At 41.7% G+C, this 19,749-nt stretch overlaps 2 protein-coding genes across 3 annotated transcripts; both read right to left on the minus strand.

Annotated features, from left to right (window-relative positions):
* Positions 1 to 1,987: 1,987 nt before the first annotated feature.
* Positions 1,988 to 5,747, minus strand: MOCS2 (molybdenum cofactor synthesis 2). The gene is made up of 4 exons (XM_009905063.2): positions 5,627 to 5,747; positions 4,666 to 4,819; positions 3,552 to 3,675; positions 1,988 to 2,380 (listed from the first exon to the last, which is right to left on the minus strand). Exons 1-4 carry the CDS (start codon positions 5,745 to 5,747, stop codon positions 2,312 to 2,314), a joined length of 468 nt encoding a protein of 155 aa, XP_009903365.1. The 3' UTR covers positions 1,988 to 2,311.
* Positions 3,566 to 11,595, minus strand: LOC104304342 (molybdopterin synthase sulfur carrier subunit-like). Of its 2 annotated transcripts, none has more exons than XM_054178744.1 (4): positions 11,506 to 11,595; positions 10,954 to 11,075; positions 6,817 to 6,963; positions 3,566 to 3,675 (listed from the first exon to the last, which is right to left on the minus strand). In XM_054178744.1, exons 1-3 carry the CDS (start codon positions 11,515 to 11,517, stop codon positions 6,837 to 6,839), a joined length of 261 nt encoding a protein of 86 aa, XP_054034719.1. In that variant the 5' UTR covers positions 11,518 to 11,595; the 3' UTR covers positions 3,566 to 3,675; positions 6,817 to 6,836. The 2 variants fall into 2 exon arrangements, with proteins under 2 accessions (XP_054034719.1, XP_054034718.1); XM_054178743.1 differs by lacking the exon at positions 3,566 to 3,675 and adding an exon at positions 5,649 to 5,762.
* Positions 11,596 to 19,749: the final 8,154 nt, after the last annotated feature.

Below are 19,749 nucleotides of genomic sequence, written 5' to 3' on the forward strand. Positions count from 1 at the left end.
TCCATTTTGCTTTTAATTGCCAGCTGAAGAACCCAAAGTTACACAAGACTGATACATCATTGTTCTAGAACAAAGCAGTACTTGCCTCATGCACAGCTAGGGACAAAAAATGACATTTCATTGTTTTGACCATGGCAGCATACACATTGTAACACTCAATTGTGACTCAGTACAGCATCTCTTCCATTCATTGTTCCTGGTCACTGTGGGGAAGTACACAATTATTCTTTCTCTTCTTTTCTGTATCCTTCTTCCCAGCTGCATTGCTGATGGGGAAGGTGCATTTAAGGTCACCCTGGAGAAAAGCTTCCAGGAGACTGCAGTACTAGAGAGGCTCTAGTACAACAGAGAATTTGCCTTAACTTTTCTAAACACCACTATTTTTCTGTATCAGAGCACAGCACCAGTATGCAAGCATACATAGATTTTGCTTCATAAAGCAGCCACTGAAAGGCAAGTTAGCCCTTTTCTTTTTTTTTCCCCTCTCTTTGTGGAATTAGTACACAGTTGCACAGCAAACATGAAGGTCCACCACAAATTGGAAAGTTCTATTTCTTTCTTTTCTTAAAAAAACAAAAAAAAGAATTATCAGAGAAAGTACTCAGAATTCTGTACAATTCCCAGCTGAAAGTGACATTCAAATAGCAGAGAGCTTCTCCTAGCCTCCAAAGCAAAGGAGAATTCAACTTTGAGCTTGCCTATCTTTGCCTGCATAAAGGGCTCATATGGTTTGGAGGCTTCATACATGTAAATACCCAAAGAGCAGCTGCAGTCCTGCAGAAGGATTCACTCACTTCCACTGAATGAAATGCCATCAATAAGTTAGCATGGGACAGTTTAACGATGCTTCTGCCTGAAGTTGGGGGTTTTTTTGTGGGGTACACTTAAACCAGAGAGATCACTAAGTATTAAGACACATTGAGATCACTGGGGGCGGGGAGAAAGATCATTACTATTTTCCTCATTTTATTTTTGTACAGAGAGCAACTGTTTGTAGATTTTTATTGCAAATAGCCAGCTGAGGTTTAAACATTGTGTGACACAATGATACATAAACTTAAGCAAATCATTTTACTTTACCTCATTTCCATTCCTTTATAACTATCTTGTCTACACTGATAACTCTCAGCATGAGTTAACAGTGCCAAACACAATAGGACTTTGAACACCTGACATCTAAACACTGCCATGGCACAGTACAATAATATAAATAAAATTACCTTACTGTGATAAGCAGCCCACTGTTTCCAGTGGAAACACAGACATACTATGTCAGACTCCTTTTAGCTAGGTTTCCAAAAAACCAAAAAAAAAGGCAACAGGAGAAAAACTGTATTAAAATTATGAATATAAATATAAATGCATACATAAACAGCAAGAAGTTCAGTAGATATGCTTTCCTTGAAAAAGTAATCCATTTCACTGACCTTAAATCCTATCCTAAGATGTCTGAAGTCAAACTACTAAACCTAATTAAACTTATAATTTGTTGTCTTGTAAACTTACAATTAAGTTGCCTATTTGTAATAATTGCTGATGTGGGATTTTGGTGCTGTTGGGTTTTGGGGGGTTTTTTGTTTGTTTGTGGGTTGTTTGTTTGTTTGTTTGTTTTGGTTTGTCTTTATTTTAAATGCAGCACAATACAATTACACAGCCAAAAATCTCCTTCAAATGAATCATGTCTAGACATCATTAAGTAGTTACAGGTTTGCCATGTTACTGCTAATGCAAGTTTGTTGCTGGTAGAGTATTACACCCAACTTTGAATCGAAGTCTGTCCATATTATTTTAATGCAATGGATCTGTAACACCAGCTGCACAGTAAAAATGTTTCTGTGAGACAGAGCTTCTGAAACATTACCACTATTAAAAAGTTAGTAACTCTGGGGTATAGGTTATATTTTCTTCTGTCTCTGTTTCAAGTAGCTTTCCTGTTACAAGAATGTCAAAATAGCATAAGGCTTGCAAACTGATCCTACAGTCATAGAAAACCTACTAGACTTTCTGAGATTAAAACAATGCCCAATTGTCCTGTTATGACCTCCCATGCAGACAGTGAAATAGCAGCTGAGTACCAGTGTATTAAATGCATTAAAACAGGTTGTATCAGAGCGGACTGAATGCTTTGCCACCGATAATTTTAGGGAAGATTGCTTTAAATTAATTAATTTCATTCAGTCCTAATTAAATTATTCATCTCAAAATGCCCACAACTACTTAAAACCATATAGATTCTCTGTAAAAAAAACAACTCAAAACTAACTGGTGTGCTTATTAGGAAGAGTAGCACTTTATTTTTAAAAGAGAGCAATTATTTTTCTGAATTCACCCAAAAGCATTCCTTGTTTTCTTTCCAAGAATATTCATCCTCGTAAATCTCCTGCAAATATAAACAAAGAACGGAAAATATTGTAAGAGTCTGCTACATGCAGCCACAAGCCAGGCCAAACAACTCAACAGCCATCTTGCTATTATTTACTGATCACAACAGGACTACACAGCCCTTGGCTGGCAAACAGAAAAAAAAGGCAGCACCCTTAAAACATACTGATTTACATGTGGGCAGATGCTGAAACTTGGTCTGAGCCCTATTACATTTAGAAGGACACCTCTATACTGAACTCAATTCGAGAAAGAGCCCTAGAAGAAATGATATAAAAGTTCTAGAGTACACAGCAGCGGGTCTGAAACTGTCCTTTTTACCTGTGGCCATGTTAGCCTATTACACCATCATTTTTAGGAGAGTATTTAAGTGTATACAAAATGTCAGTATTGAAAAAAAATAAAATGACAATACACAAAACACAGTAAGTATTAGATCTACAGGACTGACTGCATTACTCAGCAGCAGTCTAGCCTTAAGCAACAAATTCAGCAGAGCTCTAAGCCCCTGATAATTCTCCTGGAATAGGTGTCAGAAAAGGTGAGTAATGCCTGCAACATCACTGCTACCGTATGTCAAGCTTTGCCTGGGAAAGAAGGCAGAGGTAATGCTCATTACATTCAACACTGTGGTTATGCAATGAAGCTCTTTCCAGACCCAGGCTGATCTCTTCACACATTGCTGTGTGCCCATACTAGCTTTGGGACCTCTGCTCATCCCTTCAATTGTGTGCTGTTGCTTAATGCTTTGTGCTTTCTTAAGGCCACAGGGATAAAGGGAAAACAGAAAGACAAGAAACACCACTTTTGCTTGCAAACTGGAATGCCATCCAGAGCAAAACTGACTCAAAAAGTTCTTCCTCAAGCCTGTGCAGAACTGTCTACTGATACTCAGGAGAGCTCAGGCCTCATTCACTTTAACACCAAGGTGGTGCTAAAATGAAGAGCTGGTCAGCACAGGCAAAGGAGGGCCTTCCAGGTGCCCAACCTGCTACAGATGGGCCTGGCTTCCTTAGAAGAAATTCACTGGTGCTAAACGTTGCCATCCTGTCAGAAGCAACTACTGCCTGTAATACTTCAGCTCCTTCCCTTAAGACCAGCAGCAGCATTTAGCCCAGATGCCAAGGACTCTGGCACCAGCCTAAAATCAAATTTGTCCCCAGACATACCTTTTTCCATATTGGGACAGATGCTTTTAAGGTATTGATGCAGTATGTTACAGCTTCAAGGGATTCTGCTCTGTGTGGTGAGGAGACCGCAATAATTACACTTGCTTCAGTTATTGGAACCACACTAGGGAGAAGAGAGGAACAACGGCAGCTTTAGCTAATGCTTAACATGAAGAAGACCCAAAAGTTGTGGCCATGTCACGTCAATATTCTGGCTGCATGCTCTCCTGACTCATTCATACTGAGAAGTGTCAAGCCATGTCCAAAAGATTATACACTTTTTAAAAGAAAGAAAGCCACAACCAAAATCAGTACCAGATGTGAAAATTCCACACTTTAGAATAATCCTACCAGACACATGCTCTTTTCTTCATTCTTTGGGGTGTTTTTTTAATACAGACTATGGAATTGAGAGAAGAAAACTGCTAACTTGCAACAATGCACAGGAAACTCACTGAGAGCTGGCTTAATAATTAACAGGTTAGGAACAACAAGTTCTTGCCTGAAAATGGAGGGCATCATTTCACAACAATCTGTGAAAAAAGAAACGAAGTGCCTCACACTACCCAGATTTTTGCAATGAAACTTAATTGTTGACAAATTCTGATTTCACATTGGAAGTGTTTCCTGTTTGGTGTGTTGTTTCTAAACTTAACAGAAGTAGCACAGAAATTTGTTTTCCTCCTCACAAGTGTAGTATTCCCAAAAGCTGCCTCCCAACCTTCCTCTGTATTAAGACTGCTCCAGCAAACAGTTCACTAGAAGAGAGAATGAAAAGCAAAGTGCTGCTAACCTCACGTTTTCAAAAAGACAGAATAAATCAACAGCCTCCTGCCTTCCCTGGAATGCAACCTCAATCCCTTTTCGCTGCCTTCCAACCACTTAACCTGCAGGATCATTGATGTGGTGTAATCTGCGCTCCAGCAAACACTGTCAATACACACAGTTTTTTTAAAAGACTGTTTCTGAAGCTTAGCAAGAGCATGACTGTAGCCACCTTCACTGCATTAAGTTTATAAAGACTCCTGCATGTCCTGCACTGTGTAAGCACAGCCATGCACCAGGTAGAGATTAATAACCCACTTACAGAAGCATGTGGTCTGGCCATACGTACCCAAGTCTGTGGTGCACCGCAATATGTTTGATGGACAGCCACTTCTGTCTAATATCTCTGCAGATTTTCTTTATTTCCATCTCTGCCATTGAAGTATATGCTTCATATTCTAAGCAAATCACTTTTTTCCCTTCAAAATTATTTCTTGTAGTACCTAAATACAAAGGATTTATCAACCAAAAGCACTGGGTAAATAAATATAGAATATTGTATTTCTATTATGAATACATAATCTATTGTGTAATAGGATCTGCTGCTGTGGCCAAGGTCAGCACTATGCAAATATAAGCAACCTCCCCTATCATGACTGTGCAGTGAGATTTTTGATCAAGAAGGATCCTTAATAATTACACAAGGAAAAGATTTTGCTTACACAAGTCTGCGATCTGCAAAGCCGAAGGCTGGGGCCTCTTCTGCAGTAAACTTCTGAAGTGCTATTACTGCATTTGACCATGCACTATTTAAGCACTCAGTATTTAGATGCCAAGTAACACTCAGGTTTAAGCACAAAGGTCTTTCAAGATTTGTGCCACACACATTAAGCAATAGGAAGACCTCTCAGCCTTGACCTTCACCAGCCCATGGGTAGAACAGTACTTTACTTTCAAAGAATATCTGAATTGTGAGAGCTTTCACACATCCCAATTCCCACTTTGAACAAGCTGTGCCCAAAGAAACAAGAATAGCTCCCAAGAAGTCCTGTACTCCAGAGATGCTGCTTTGTTCAGCCCTAGGATAGCCACACTAGCATGGAAGCTTCTCACCACTTTATCCCACTACAACTGTTTAAGGGCTGCCACTGTCTTGTTCTAAATAATTCAGAATGTGCTTAGAGCATCCTGGGACCAGTCCAGGAATTTATTTATTTGAGAAGCATGGGTTTGGGGTGTGGACAACCTAGGTTCCATTTATTAGACTATTAACACACTCAGAGATCCAGCTTCAGAAATATTAAACTCACCAACGAACAGAGACACTGCCCCACAATATGGTGAAATGACCAGCTCTGACACTTCATCTACAGAGAGCTTCTCAGACTTGAGCTTGATAAAATCTTTTGGCACATCTTCACTTTCATCCATAGCTCACTAGAAAGGCTGAAACCAAACAGACTCTGCTGTTGTTTCTGGCTATACTAGCATTGGCCAACTGCTTTTTTCATTCAGTATTGATACCCCAGTTTATGCAGAAAACAGGCACCATCTACTTTGTCACCCCAAGACACCAGTTCCCATGGCAAATGCACTTCTCAGCAGACTTGCTGAGAGGGTATCGACTGCAAAGACCAAGCAATGACTTGGGTTTTAATGCTTAGAGGTTCCTTCCTGGTGTGAAAACCTGGTCCTGCAGGATGAAACTAGAACTAGTCTGTGGCTGCAGTTTAACAGTACAAATCAATCAGCACAGACTGTTAGTCCCTCCTCCTTATCTTGTCCTAAAATCAAATGCAGTTTAAAACACAGATTTCTGATAAATATGGATTAGAGTTCTAATCCTGAAATGCAATATGCTCTCCAGGATGTTCCAGTGCTCATATTATTGGTTTCACTGATGCAGTAGACACTTCTAATTTCTCAGAGCAGAAACCAGTCATCAACCCAACTAAGAATGAGGAGGAAAAGAGGTATTTTGAGCACCAGCAATGGAACAAGCTGCAGTAAATACATGGAGTGGCACTTGAGAGTATGCAAAAAAAATTAAGGTGCTCTAAGGACACCTGTTCCTTTGGCAGCAACAAAAAAGTTACATTTAAGCAGCAGTCAATTATTTTCCTGTACCATCTTTTCTACTAAAAAGTGGCAAAAGGTTTTTCAGTATTGTCTTCCTTAGGGAAGCTATCTAGCTACTGATAGCCAGAAACAAATAATAAGACCTAAAACCCAAATTCAAAACAAAGCCTGACCCCCCTGAAAATTGTCTTCCATTTACAGCATATGTCTTAACCATCTATTGGTGCACCAGCTTATAGTTTCTGGTCAGCACAATGACTTTCTCCAGCAGAAAATGCAAACTGTGCTCTCTCAAGAGAACGGCAATTGCATCTCTGGAACAAAAGAAAAAATAAAAATATTTGAACGTTACACAGAACCTATGAGATACGTTAGTGCACAAAAACACTCCCTAGGAAACTAAGCAAGAGGTGATACCTACCTAAGAGAACCTGGCTAGATTCAGCCTCCACTAATTGGTGGGATGATGGCAACCTCGTCTCCAGGCTGCAGGACCAGGAGGTGATCTCCAAGAAGCACGTACTCCTGCCGAACAGCAAAAACCACTTGATCCCGGATGACAGCAAGCCTGAGGGGGATTGGCAGGAGCACAAATAGACTGTTTGCATTTAAGCATGAGATTTCATCAAACAACAAACTTGTGCACCATCCAGAGCAGCTGAAGTAAATATCATTGAGATTTACAAAACTCTGCTTCCAATACACTTTAAAAAAATACAAGCACCCACCTCCTACTCTTGCATTTTCTTGTGGCATCTAAGGAGAAATCAAGTCACCATAATTTTCATAAGCCAGGAACTAGATTTGTCATAGGCCTACACCAGCATGGAAAATTTCCTATCAGACTAACTCTCAATCACTCTCTCTGTGTAAAACTTCCTCCTAACCTCCAGCCTAAACCTCCCCTGGCACAGCCTGAGACTGTGTCCTCTTGTTCTGGTACTCTTCTCCCACGCAACCAGTACCAGAACAAGAGGACACAGTCTCAGGCTGCACCAGGGGAAGTTTAGGCTGGAGGTTAGGAGGAAGTTCTACACAGAGAGAGTGATTGCCCATTGGAATGGGCTGACCAAGGAGGTGGTGGAGTCACCATCCCTGAAGGTACCACAGTATCACAGTATAACTAAGGTTGGAAGAGACCCCAAGGATCATCAAGTCCAACCTGTCTCGACAGACCTCACGACTAGACCACGGCACCAAGTGCCACGTCCAATCTCCTCTTGAACACCTCCAGGGACAGTGACTCCACCACCTCCCTGGGCAGCACATTCCAATGACGAATGACTCACTAGGTGAAGAACTTTTTCCTCACTTCAAGTCTAAACCTCCCCTGGCACAGCTTGAGACTGTGTCCCCTTCTTCTGGTGCTGGTTGCCTGGGAGAAGAGACCAACCCCTTCCTGGCTACAACCATCTTTCAGGTAGTTGTAGAGGGCAATGAGGTCACCCCTGAGCCTTCTCTTCTCCAGGCTAAACAATCCCAGCTCCCTCAGCCTCTCCTCACAAGGCTGTGCTCAAGGCCTCTCACCAGCCTTGTTGCCCTTCTCTGGACACGTTCAAGTGTCTCCATGTCCTTCCTAAACTGAGGGGCCCAGAACTGGACACAGGACTCAAGGTGTGGCCTAACCAATGCAGAGTACAGGGGCACAATGACCTCCCTGCTCCTGCTGGCCACACTATTCCTAATACAGGCCAGGATGCCATTGGCCCTCTTGGCCACCTGGGCACACTGCTGGCTCATGTTTAGGCGGCTGTCAATCAGCACCCCCAGGTCCCTCTCTGTTTGGCAGCTCTCCAGCCACTCTGACCCCAGCCTGTAGCTCTGCATGGGGTTGCTGTGGCCAAAGTGCAGCACCCAGCACTTGGACTTGTTAAATGCCATCCCATTGGACTCTGCCCATCTGTCCAGTCAGTTGAGGTCCCTCTGCAGAGCCTTTCCACCCTCTAACTAACATCTGTTCCCAACTTGGTGTCATCTGCAAGCTTGCTGATGACTGACTCAACCCCCTCATCCAGATCATCAATGAAGATGTTAAAGAGGATGGGGCCCAGCACTGATCCCTGGGGAATGCCACTGGTGACTGGCTGCCAGCTGGATGTGGCACCATTCACCACCACTCTCTGGGCTCGGCCCTCCAGCCACTTCCTAACCCAGCACAGAGTGTTGCGGTCCAAACCACGAGCTGACAGCTTAGCCAGCAGTTTACTGTGGGGGACGGTGTCAAAGGCCTTGCTGAAGTCCAGGTGGACCACATCCACAGGCCTCCCCACGTCCACCAGGCAGTCACCTGATCATAGAAGGAGATCAGGTTGGAGAGGCAGGACCTGCCCTTCCTAAATCCATGTTGGCTGGACCTGAGCCCTTGGCCATCCTTCAGGTGTTTAGGAGGAGACTTGATAGGGTGCTTGGTTGCATGGTTTAGTTGATTAGGTGGTGTTGGATGATAGGTTGGACACGATGATCTTGAAGGTCTCTTCCAACCTGGTCTATTCTATTCTATTCTATCTTCATCAGCTTCTAACAAAGAAGTAACTCAATAGGTAGCAACCATCCATTCTGGGATTGGAAGGAAATATTCTCCATAGGTGGACTAGAACAATTTTCTTACATGAACAGAGCATTGTGGGATGCTGTTTGTGAGATCTCACAAAGATTCAGCAGTCAAAGAACTGCTCTTGCATAACCTCACAGTTTATGAGGCTTCAGGTCTGAAATTTGCTACTGATAACAAATGGTGACAAAACTAAGAAGGCAAATATGGAGGATTTTCTCATAGATTTCTATGTTTTTTCATTTCACATTTGTGAGATGTTGCTGTGAGAATGCAGTTGCTCCCGTTACCATGAGGCAGGGAGCTGCTTCCATTACTAAGTACAATCACACAGTGAGTATGAGGGCCACAGTACTAAAGACACCAGAAAATGAATGCCAACATTTTACTTTTGAAAGTGCAGCCATACTACTGTTATTATCTGAGACTACAAAATCCAGCACAGACAGTAGAGACCCATATTGCCCAGAAGCAAGCTGGCATGCCAAAAGGGTACAAGTAAAACCCATCTTACTTCCTACCATGCAGATATACAAAAGTATGAAAGGCACAGGCTAAGCAAAGCACAGTAGCACTGACTCAAGAGGACAAACTGAAGGGAGAATCCGTATGAAAGTAAAACAAGTGAGTAACTGAGCGCAACTATGAAACTGAAGGGCCCATTAGAAGGATGGGCTCTAATTAATGTCACTTGCAAGTGAATTCTTTGGGGGAAATGGGTGGAACAGAAGAACTCTGTCAAGTATGCTCAAGACGCAGTTTGAACATCCATTAGCAATATGAATAGAACTCTGCAGTCAATGACCCACAATTATGTTTTTCAAAAAGCGCTGGGAGCAGAAGCATTTTCCAAGAAGACCGCTGTGAAGTAACTGCACATGCAAAATGTACTGCCCCAGGTCATCATCTGTAAAGGACAAAGTTGTCAAACTGTGGCAAACTGACCAAAGGTGCTGCTGCTTCTTGACACCCAGTAATAGGCTGCAAAGTACAACACACACATTCTCTTCCTTCCTCCTCCCCCAAAACACACTTAGTCTCAATTCTCTGTGAGGAAACCGCCCCTGGTCAAACACTGGCCTAGAGCTTCTCATTTGGGAACAGATCCCATTGCATCATAATGTTTTTAATAGGTTTTGAGAGCAGATCCAATAAAGAATGGTGGTGCATGAAAGAATACTCTGGCACCCAAGTCCAAAGTCACATAAATTCCTGTTCATTCAGCACTAAATCCTGCAGACCTCAACCTCTGTTGTAATTTACCTTTTTTTTTTTTTTGAGGGGCTTCTGCTGATGCCCCAACACAGAACCAGTGCCACAGGGGTCCTTACAGTGCAGAACCTAGTGCTCATTTAGGACTAGACTCCTAAATCAGGGGTTTAAAGTGGTTAAGTATATTTTCTATGTGAAGGTTGAGTGGCTGAAAGCCTGTGGCAGGGTTTGCAGCTCCCTTTCGCACTTGCCTTCCAGAATGTGACATAAACTGAGACCAACCAAGACAAGTGATCAAAAAGACCTGCACATTATCACATTTTTTTCACTTTTTGTCCTGGTTGTTCTTGCTGCCTCCTTGTGACATCTCACTCCAGAGATCAGTAACGCAGCTTAGTTTTTAGGTGCAGCAGTTACTACACCATGCTCCACGTGGATAACGGGCCATGTGTCTTAAGCTACCCCTCAGGTACACATTTGGGGTACATTTATTTGACATAGTCTATCTGTGCATACACACAAAAGCTACAGCATTTACAACTGGCCAAAATACAAAGCAGTTGCTTAGGGTTACAACAGGGTCCTGAAACGTGTTCCAGCTCAACTGTAAATGCTTAATTTCTATTTACAATGAAAATCTAAAACAAACAAACATAAAACCAAAAACAAAACCACCACCACCAAGACCCAAACCCACCAAAAAAAAGCCATCCAAACCACAAACAACAACAAAACCCCACCACACCCAACAAAAACCTAAGTTTTGTGCCCCTCTGCATCAACTTTCCAAAATACCTTGGGTGAATCTTGACGATCTCCTCCCAGAGCTGCAGAGAGGTGACCTGCCGTGGCACTGAGAGGGTCTCGCAGCGCAGGCCCGCCAGCTCCGCGCTCCTGGCGAAATACAGCACCGAGACCTGCTCGGGGAACAAACGCCATAAGGGATGCAAAGCCTAATAACCCACCCACCCCCACCCCACCCCCCCTCAAGCCGCTATGCACATAAACTTCTCTCAAAATACCAAAACAAACAACCGAAACAACAACAACTAAAAGCCTCCCTTGGCTTTTGTTGTTTGTTGTTGTTCGGTTGTGGTTTGTGTTTTTTTTAACGCCCATAAACTCTCTCGCGTCCCTCCTGCCCCTACCGTCAGAAGCAGGGAGGGGAAGGCGGAGCAGTGGTAAGTCGGCGCGGACCCGTGTCTCGCTCCTGCTGTCCAGGCCTCGCCAGACCAGCGCCTCTGCCCGCTAAAAACATATTCTACTGGAGCCCTGCCGCCCTCCCCAGCGCTCGTATCTCTTCCAGCCGGGGCCCCGTCGCCAGAGGCGCCAGCACCCCGTACCTACCTGGCAGCTCATGGGGACACTCTCCCCGGGCGTGCAGCCCTCCACCGCGAGCTCACGGTGGCGCCTGCGCCCGGACGCGAAGCGCCGGGCCTGGACCGCCCCCTGCGGCCTGGGCCGGCAGCGGGGCGGCTTCGCTCCGCGGTGCTGTTAGGCCTGGCTGAGGCTGGCCTGCACGGGGCCGCGCGGCGCTGCGCTGGGCCGGGCGGTGCGGTGTGGCGCGGCGCAGACCCGCGCATGGGCCTTTGCCCCACAGGGCTGCTAGGGAAGGCTGGGAAGCTGGGGCTGAGCGGCTGTGACTTTGCCCACCAAACATAGCCTGTTATTTTGGGGACAGCGCCCTGAAAGACGCATTTTCACATGTGCTTGGTCTCCAAAGTACGTGCGAATTGCAACTATTTGCAGACATTAAGTGGCCACTGCCTGGAAGTCGTTATTGCATACACAGCAGGTACACTTAATGCCAAAGCTCTGTCTAGATGCCCATACAGTATTTGTGGGTCAAGTCATATTTCTGTGCGGAGGTTGCCTCGTCAGATACTCATCCACTCATGAACAACTGTATGCGTTCAGCCAGTTTAAGAAGGCTGTTTAACCTGCAGTTTTGCACCCGGGAGGAGGGGAAAGCCGCGCAGTATGTGTTTGTTACATATGCTGTGGAGACGTGCGCAGCAATTGCTCCACAAGGCACAACTGCGCTCGGACATTGTGCCCTCCTGGATGGCCAGTGTTATTTCTGTGATACTTGCCTAGTAACACTTGTAACCTCAAAATATTGAAGAAGGAAGGCCAGGCAAACCAAGGGGGAATTTGTGCAGCTGTCGCCAGTGGCGTGGAGTTTGTGGTCAGTAATTGTGATTTGGGCAGGCTGTTTGGTGGAGAACCTCTGTCCTAGATGGATGGAACACTATCAGAAAAAAATACCGAATATTCTCAAACAAATAACCATGATCCAGCCATTTCACAAGATGGATTAGAAAGGAAATACATAGAATACATAGAATGTATTCTAGAATGTATTCTAGAATGTATTCTAGAAATGTACCTTTCTATTTAATAATTCTTGCCTCTGAAGTACAAAGACAATGGATGTTATGGTGATATTTAAACAAACAACCAAAAGTCTAAGAGAATTACATTTATTTCCATAGAGTATATGTTTTGTACCAGTTACCCAGTATACTGTGTCTCAATCCTCTGCTGTAATAAACAGCTAAGTTATTTTTTAAAGCTTTATTGTTTTATTTGTGAATTATTAACTACTGTTAAAGGTTGAAATCCCCTTTAGACAGTAAATAGAATGAGCTGTGTCATTTTGGATCTCTACAACATATGTGAAATAGATCACTTTGCAAAGGTGTTTATGACCCAGCCAGTAGCTAGCAAGTGGCTAGAGCACTTTTCCCATGCAAAAGATGTACCAGAGGCATCTGTCCTTGTAATGAAGCAAATGAACGCTGGGCTCATCTGGAGCAAATTAGCCTCTCAGCCCAGAACATAGTGAGCTTTGAAAGAGCTATCCATGCATTCAGGGTTGTGTTTAGAGTTGAGTCCACTATGGAATACATAGAGAGAGTGGTTACTGGTAATTAATTTCTGACTTTTCTTCAAGCTCCAACTAAATTTGGAAAATTGCTGAGTATTTTTCAAAGGATTTGTCTTGTGATTAATTAAAAATTCAACTCAGTGTTTGAAATAAAAATGCCTGCCTTATACAACTTTAAACTGGAGTCTTAGAGAGTTTCCTTACACAGCTGAATTTTACAGCATTGTTTGAACCCTGTGTTGCAGGACATTATCTAAAGACAGAATTTGTGCCTAGAAAGCACAGAAAAAGAGTAGTCATTGTGACTAATATTCTATTAACAACGTTCTATAACAGGTTGTAGTCAAAAGATCTTAAATGAAAGCAGGAATTAACCTGAGGTGTGATACAGATGTCTGAAACAGAGTTGTCCTTCCCACACTACCTCTTAATTTTCAGTCTTCAGCCTCAGCAAGAGGTGGGTCTACTACACTGCTTGGTTTGCGAAAATTAGTTTTTATTCCTATTGCTTTTTGTTTGGCTTTTTTTGTGGGAGTTTTAGGGTGTAAAGGTAGGAGGCTGTAGTGAGGGCAATGTTGGTCTGTTTTCCCAAGTAACTAGCAATAGAATAAGAGGAAATGGGCCTGGACATTACAAAAATATTCTTTACCAAGTGGTGAGGCATTGGAACAGTCTGCCCAGGGAGGTGGTGGAGTAACCATCCCTGAAGTGTTGAAGAAGTGTGTAGATGTGGCACTTCAGGATATAGTTTAGTAGTCATAGTAGTTTGCTACAGTTGGACTTGATAATCTCAAAGGTATTTTCTAACCTTAATGATTCTATGTTTCTATAGCTTTGGAGGAGGAGATGTTAGTTTTTCTCTCTGTGATTTCTATGGGCTAGCTCCACATGATTTTCCCTTAAAATATGATGTTTGACTCCTTCTTTCAGGCATCATTTTCTCCTTGCAGCTTTTGGTGCAGAGTGTAACTATGAGTACCTACATATATAACATCTAAGTGTTACTTATTCAGCCCAATATTTTGAATTAAATCTTGTCATAAGTCATGGGTCCTTTGCTTTAGCTAACAGGTGTGTACACCCTCTCACACCAATGGATGTATTAGCCTCTCAGAATGTATTTGTTTGGGATGCTTTTAATTTTAAAAGCTGTGATGTAGCACTCCAAAGCAGACATTTCCTATTCTGCTATCTATCCTTTCTTTGCTTTAATAATGTTTAATACTGAAAAACTGCAAATCTGGAATTTCCTTACAACACACAGACCATGGGTTAAGAGAAATGCAGTTTTAGTAAGGAGAGGCAAATGGTGAAAAGCTGTTATTGCTTGTAATCTATTTGTTACCTATCAGCATCAAACATTGAACATTTAAGATCAAACTGGAGTATACAGAGACACTGAGCTTACAGTCTAAGGCACTGATTCTGCAGTGTGCTCACAAATGAAGAGAACCACAGCAAAGTCAACAAAACTGAAGTAGGCACACTAGTCTACTAATCCTAAGCAATTTTTTGTCATAACTTATTACAAGAATTGGTATCAAACATGACTGGATACGGGGCAGGGTGGGAAGGAATGAAGCGGAGGCGTAGTGTTAGTATTAATTTCATTTCACCAGTTATTTATTTAATGTCACTGCAGCAAAAGTGGCTCTCTAGGACTGCATAAGATTGTGATTGTCTAACCTCTAGTGGATTTTCTGTTTCCTTTTGTCTTCATTTGAGGCCATTTCTCAGAACTATTTGGTATAAATCACAAATTACTACTCTAAAGTTCAGATTTATACTCAGGAGGCTGTCAGAGAACTTTACTCTGGTTTTACTGTTGTGAAGAATTTCAGTTATGTTGGTTCCAGACCAGCGTTTATCTCTGATGTGCACCCACGGTGGTGGTATTGATGCATAACACTGGATTTAGAAGAACAGGCACAATTCCTCTGCTTCAAGCTTAATGAAATAACCAGGAAAAATAAAAATGATCATGAAGTGGAATAACTCTTCATTAGCTGTTGCACCCTTCATTTATTTTGGGCAGCCAGCCAGATCTGAAGTCACTTTAGCATTAACCTCCTGATACTGAGTTTGGTTTATTTTTGTTGTTTGGATTTTTTTTTTTTTGGGGGGGTGGTTGTTAGTTTGAGTTTGGGGTTTTGTTGGTGGTTTTGTTGTGTTGTTTTGTTTTGTGTTTTTTTAAGCCATTTGGAATAATTTACAGGGATTTAAAAGTAGGGTAGTTTTGTAGGGATAAGAGGTATGTCACAATGAATTCCAGTCATTCCACTTAATTCAGGTCTCAATTTGGCCTTATATATGTCAACACTGCTAATAATCTGGAAAATATCTTCCTATTTTGAGAGCAAGGAGGGCTGTTCCTTCAGTTTCCATGGTGGAACGGTGGAGAGAAAAAAGTCAAAATATGAATCTGTCTCAGGCACTATGACCCCTAGGATTCCTGTGTGTGAGGTATACGTGTCCATTTGACCAATGTCTTTAACATTCCCCTTGGCACCCTTTGAAATTGTTAGAAAACAGATGGTGCAGTAGTTAGTTTTTGATGGGCTAGAAGAGCATGACCACATCTGGAATTAATCTTTAGCTCTCTGAACCAATAGATCACCCAGTTTTAAGAAGGCCTTCCAATATAAATGCATTGCACAAGTACAGAGAAAGAATACACAGCTTTAAGGCAGAGTATAAGCAGCCTGGAACTATAATTCATAGGCACCCAACTCTTTCTGTTCAACTGTCTAAATCTTTTCTACAAGAATTTCTTTTTATTTTCATTGGGCAACAGCAGTAAGTGAAATATGTAACTTCTTAAATGAGATTTTTAAAAGTCCATAAATTTTCAGGGCTTCCTTTTCTGTTGGTGGCTATAGTATTCCTAAAGAGATGACCTCTTTCATTTTAATTCTGTCCTTCTCCCCCAAAGCATAATCAAAGGTTGTATTATACCAACACACACACCACCATAATTCCACTAAAGCAAGCTATGGAGTTTCAGTTGATCATTAAAGCAATATACCAAAGAATTATGGAAAAGGGCATTATGGCATTCAGTGATGATGCTAATCTGTGATCCTTGATGCCAAGAGAAAGCACAAATTTAGACCCATGAAACTGTGGCACAGAACCCTGAAGAATATTTGATGAAACTTGCCAATAGCTCAGAGAAAGGGCAAGATCCAGTTATTATGAGAATACACTTGCTTATATACCCTTGGTAGTAGTCAAAAGCAAGCCTGTTTCTAGCAGTACTTTTCCATCCCAGCAATACAAAACCCATCTAAAAGGGTCGTTGGTCAAGCACCTCAAAAATACTTACACTACTGAAGTCAACAGATGTCTGTTTTCTTGTCCACTTTCCACCCTAGTGCCTCCCAAGGTTTTGTTTTAATTAGTGTGTCTGTCTCTTTATCAGAAAGAAACACTTTTGTGTTTCAGACTCAAAAGTGATTAACTCTTTTTCTTCAGTCCCCACATAGAACCTCATATTTTAGTGTGTGATACTGAACTACCTGGCTAATATTTAATCTGGATAACCTGAATATTTTAAATAAAAAATATTTTATCTGTCATAATGGAAGAAGAACTGCAATGTCAAAAGTGCATTATTTACTACAAAGGCCTCGAATTCATATAACAAAGTGGTTGTAAGGGCAAGGAATTTTGAATGCTAGCAAATCTGAGTCATATCTCTGATACTACATTTAAAAAGAGAATTTTTTTTTTTTGTCTGTAGCACTTTGCTTGGTTTCTGTGCTTCTCTGTCCTTTTGTAAAGCACCCGGCAGAGGGAGTCATTAAACACCTGCAGATCAGTAATTCAGTGTTAGTTTATATTCTCAGATTAAATTGTTGGCCCTGTAATTACCATAATGTGTAAGAATTTGAAACATTGAACAAGATAATAAATGTTTCACAATATAGGCCTGCTGAAATCAACGGAACTCCACAGGAGCTACTCTGATCTGTGGGTGCCTGATGAAAGCAAACCCAACCTCTCTACCCAGCAGTTCAGAATTTGTGTCTTGAAGTAAACACTTGGTCATATCAGATTACAGATTGCAGCTGCCCTATCTAACAGTTCTTTATAATCATTGGTAGCTGCTTTGGGGATGGAAGTTTTCCTGAATTTTTTTACACTATTTCAGATCAGTATCTTTACCTACCTTTGGAGGTCACACACAGACAGATCTGACAGGATGTTCTGCAAATGGCAGTCTAGTTTAGTCTTACATTCTGGTGGCATCATATGGTTGATTCTTTCAATATCTATTAAAGTGTTCTAGTTGGTTTGCTTTCAGTGTTTTTCTTACACTTAAGATATAAAGATTACATTGCCAGTTCTGTAGAATACTGGGCTTCTATTTAAATGTCCCAATTAATTCTACATGTGAAAGTTTAGCATTTTTTAGTAACAGAGTCGAAAATGCATACAATTTTATGAGCACTCCAAAGAGTCAGTGGCACAATTAACCCTAGGAGTGGACCTGCCTGAGGGAGCTGGGGTTGTTCCATCTGGAGAAGAGGAGGCTGAGGGGAGACCTTACTGCTCTCTACGGCTACCTGAAGGGAGGTTGGAGCAAGGAGGGGTGCCAGCCTCTTTTACTTGATGACAAGCAACAGGACTAAAGGAAGTGATTACATAATGCATAAGGAGAGCTTTAGGCTAGATATTAGGAAATACTTCTTCACTGAAATGATTTTCAAATATTGGAATGGACTGCCCAGGGCAGTAGCGGTGTCACCACTCCTGGTGGTGTTCCAGTGGTGTGTGGACCTAGTGCTTAGGGACATGGTTTAGTGTTGACCCTTTAGTGCTGGGTTGAGGGTTGGACTGGATGATATTTGAGGTCTCTTCCAAGCAAACATGTTCTGCGATCTGCACTGACCCTAGCCAGGGGGTTGGCTGCAGCTTGCTTCATGCCATGTTTCCATAACTGCCTCCTTGTCTTTTTCATAGTACCCTCTCTGACAGTCTGCAAATGTTCATAACCACACATACATAAAAATTACTCAGTGTTCTTATTGGAAGTGTTGTGTGTTTTTCACTTGTTTTGCAATTTTTGAGAAAAGCATGGGTAGGTCTTGATTTGTCTTCCATTGAGGTTGATCAAACTGTAATTGTTTGCCCTGTGCATATACAACTCTTCTCTGTGTTCGATGACAACAGGAATGCTTTCTTTGTAAACAAGCAATACTTTTTTTTTTTTTTTTCAAAAAAGCTTAATATTCTGTTGAAATTTTTCCAAACCCCAGGAAAAAAAAAAAAAAAAGAAAGAAAAAAAAAGTGTGATTACTTCTGGTAGCCAGTCATTTGGTAACTTTTACTTTTTAATAAGAACCAAAAATTTTAGTGAGGGGCATAGATTCTGGCTGTGTAGTTTAGAATGAGTTCAGTTTTGTACTTTGATTTTTTGTTAAGAGCCATGTCATGTCCTGGCATCCAACTAGCTAATATGGGATTGCCCACATTGCAAGCAAATAATGAAAGCCTGTCTCAAACTGTCCAAATTGTGTGCAAAGCTTGAGATGCTGAAGTTTCTATGGTTTTGTATTGACTAAAAGTTTCTTTTTCTATTCTAGATAACAGCACACATATCCACTTGAGGGCACCAGCCGACGTCTTATTCTCAGACCAACGCGTAATCTGAGGTTAACATGTTGATCAATGACCATCCTTATACTTTCGGAGCTGGAGTAAAGACTGAGCTGTTAAATGTTGCTGTTTCCAAATTTTGTTTTATTCTTTTTCAATTCTTAGGACAGCGTATTTTTTTTTTTTTTTACTTTCCTGGAACTCTATATTTGACAGAAATCTTGAAATAAACTTTAATCACATAGAAATGCAGGAATGTTATTTAAAGAAATAAAGTTATTTTTTAACCTGGCTGCATAATTGATGTTAAGTGAACTCTTGTTAAAGTTGGTACAGTTTATTATTTCTTAGCTTTCCAAGGAGAACAAAAATCCCAAGGTTTTAGCCTCATTTTATGAAATCCACAAAAATATGCTGTCAACACCCATTCCATTTGTAGAAGTTACACAATATTTTTACAAAAAGAGTAATTGGTGCTCTACTCTGAGTTAGGCTGCGGATTCAGGACCTTGATTGTCCACTTCCTTTCTTCACTGAATGCCAAGAACATTGACCAGCATAAATACAGTACACATTTCCTCTCCCAGCTCCCAAATCATCAGGCAATCAAAACTGCAAAGGCTTGAGGCTTTCTTCAAGGGCCAGCAGACTGCATGCTGTAAGTAGGATGTAACAATATATTAGCTAAATAGGGAAGGTTAACCAAGCAGACTGCAGGGTTATTTGACAGAGGTGACTGCACACAACATGAAGTGATGTAAGGGGTATTTTTCTTTGAAATCAACTGAACAGCATTTTGAAGGAAGGAGAAACTTGTCAGGAGCTTTGAGAATGCTTCAGAGGGTATTCACAAAAGCTTTTTTAGCCTAGTGAGGCTAATCGCCCTACAGTCTAAGCAGTGGAAACCCGTAGGCTTTTCTAAAGAGTGATTCAGAAGAGCCAGATTAACTTCTCTTGCTTGCCCCTGGCCAAAGCCTTTTTCTCCACTGACTGTTGGGGAGGTCTGGAGAAATTGGCTTCTCAGGGCTAATCTTGGTCTTCAAGAATATTCTTCTGGTGACAGAGAAACAAAATGATGTTATTTAAAGATTAGATATCAT

This window comes from Dryobates pubescens, chromosome Z (genome assembly GCF_014839835.1).
Source record: "Dryobates pubescens isolate bDryPub1 chromosome Z, bDryPub1.pri, whole genome shotgun sequence".
Taxonomy (NCBI): Eukaryota; Metazoa; Chordata; class Aves; order Piciformes; family Picidae; genus Dryobates; species Dryobates pubescens.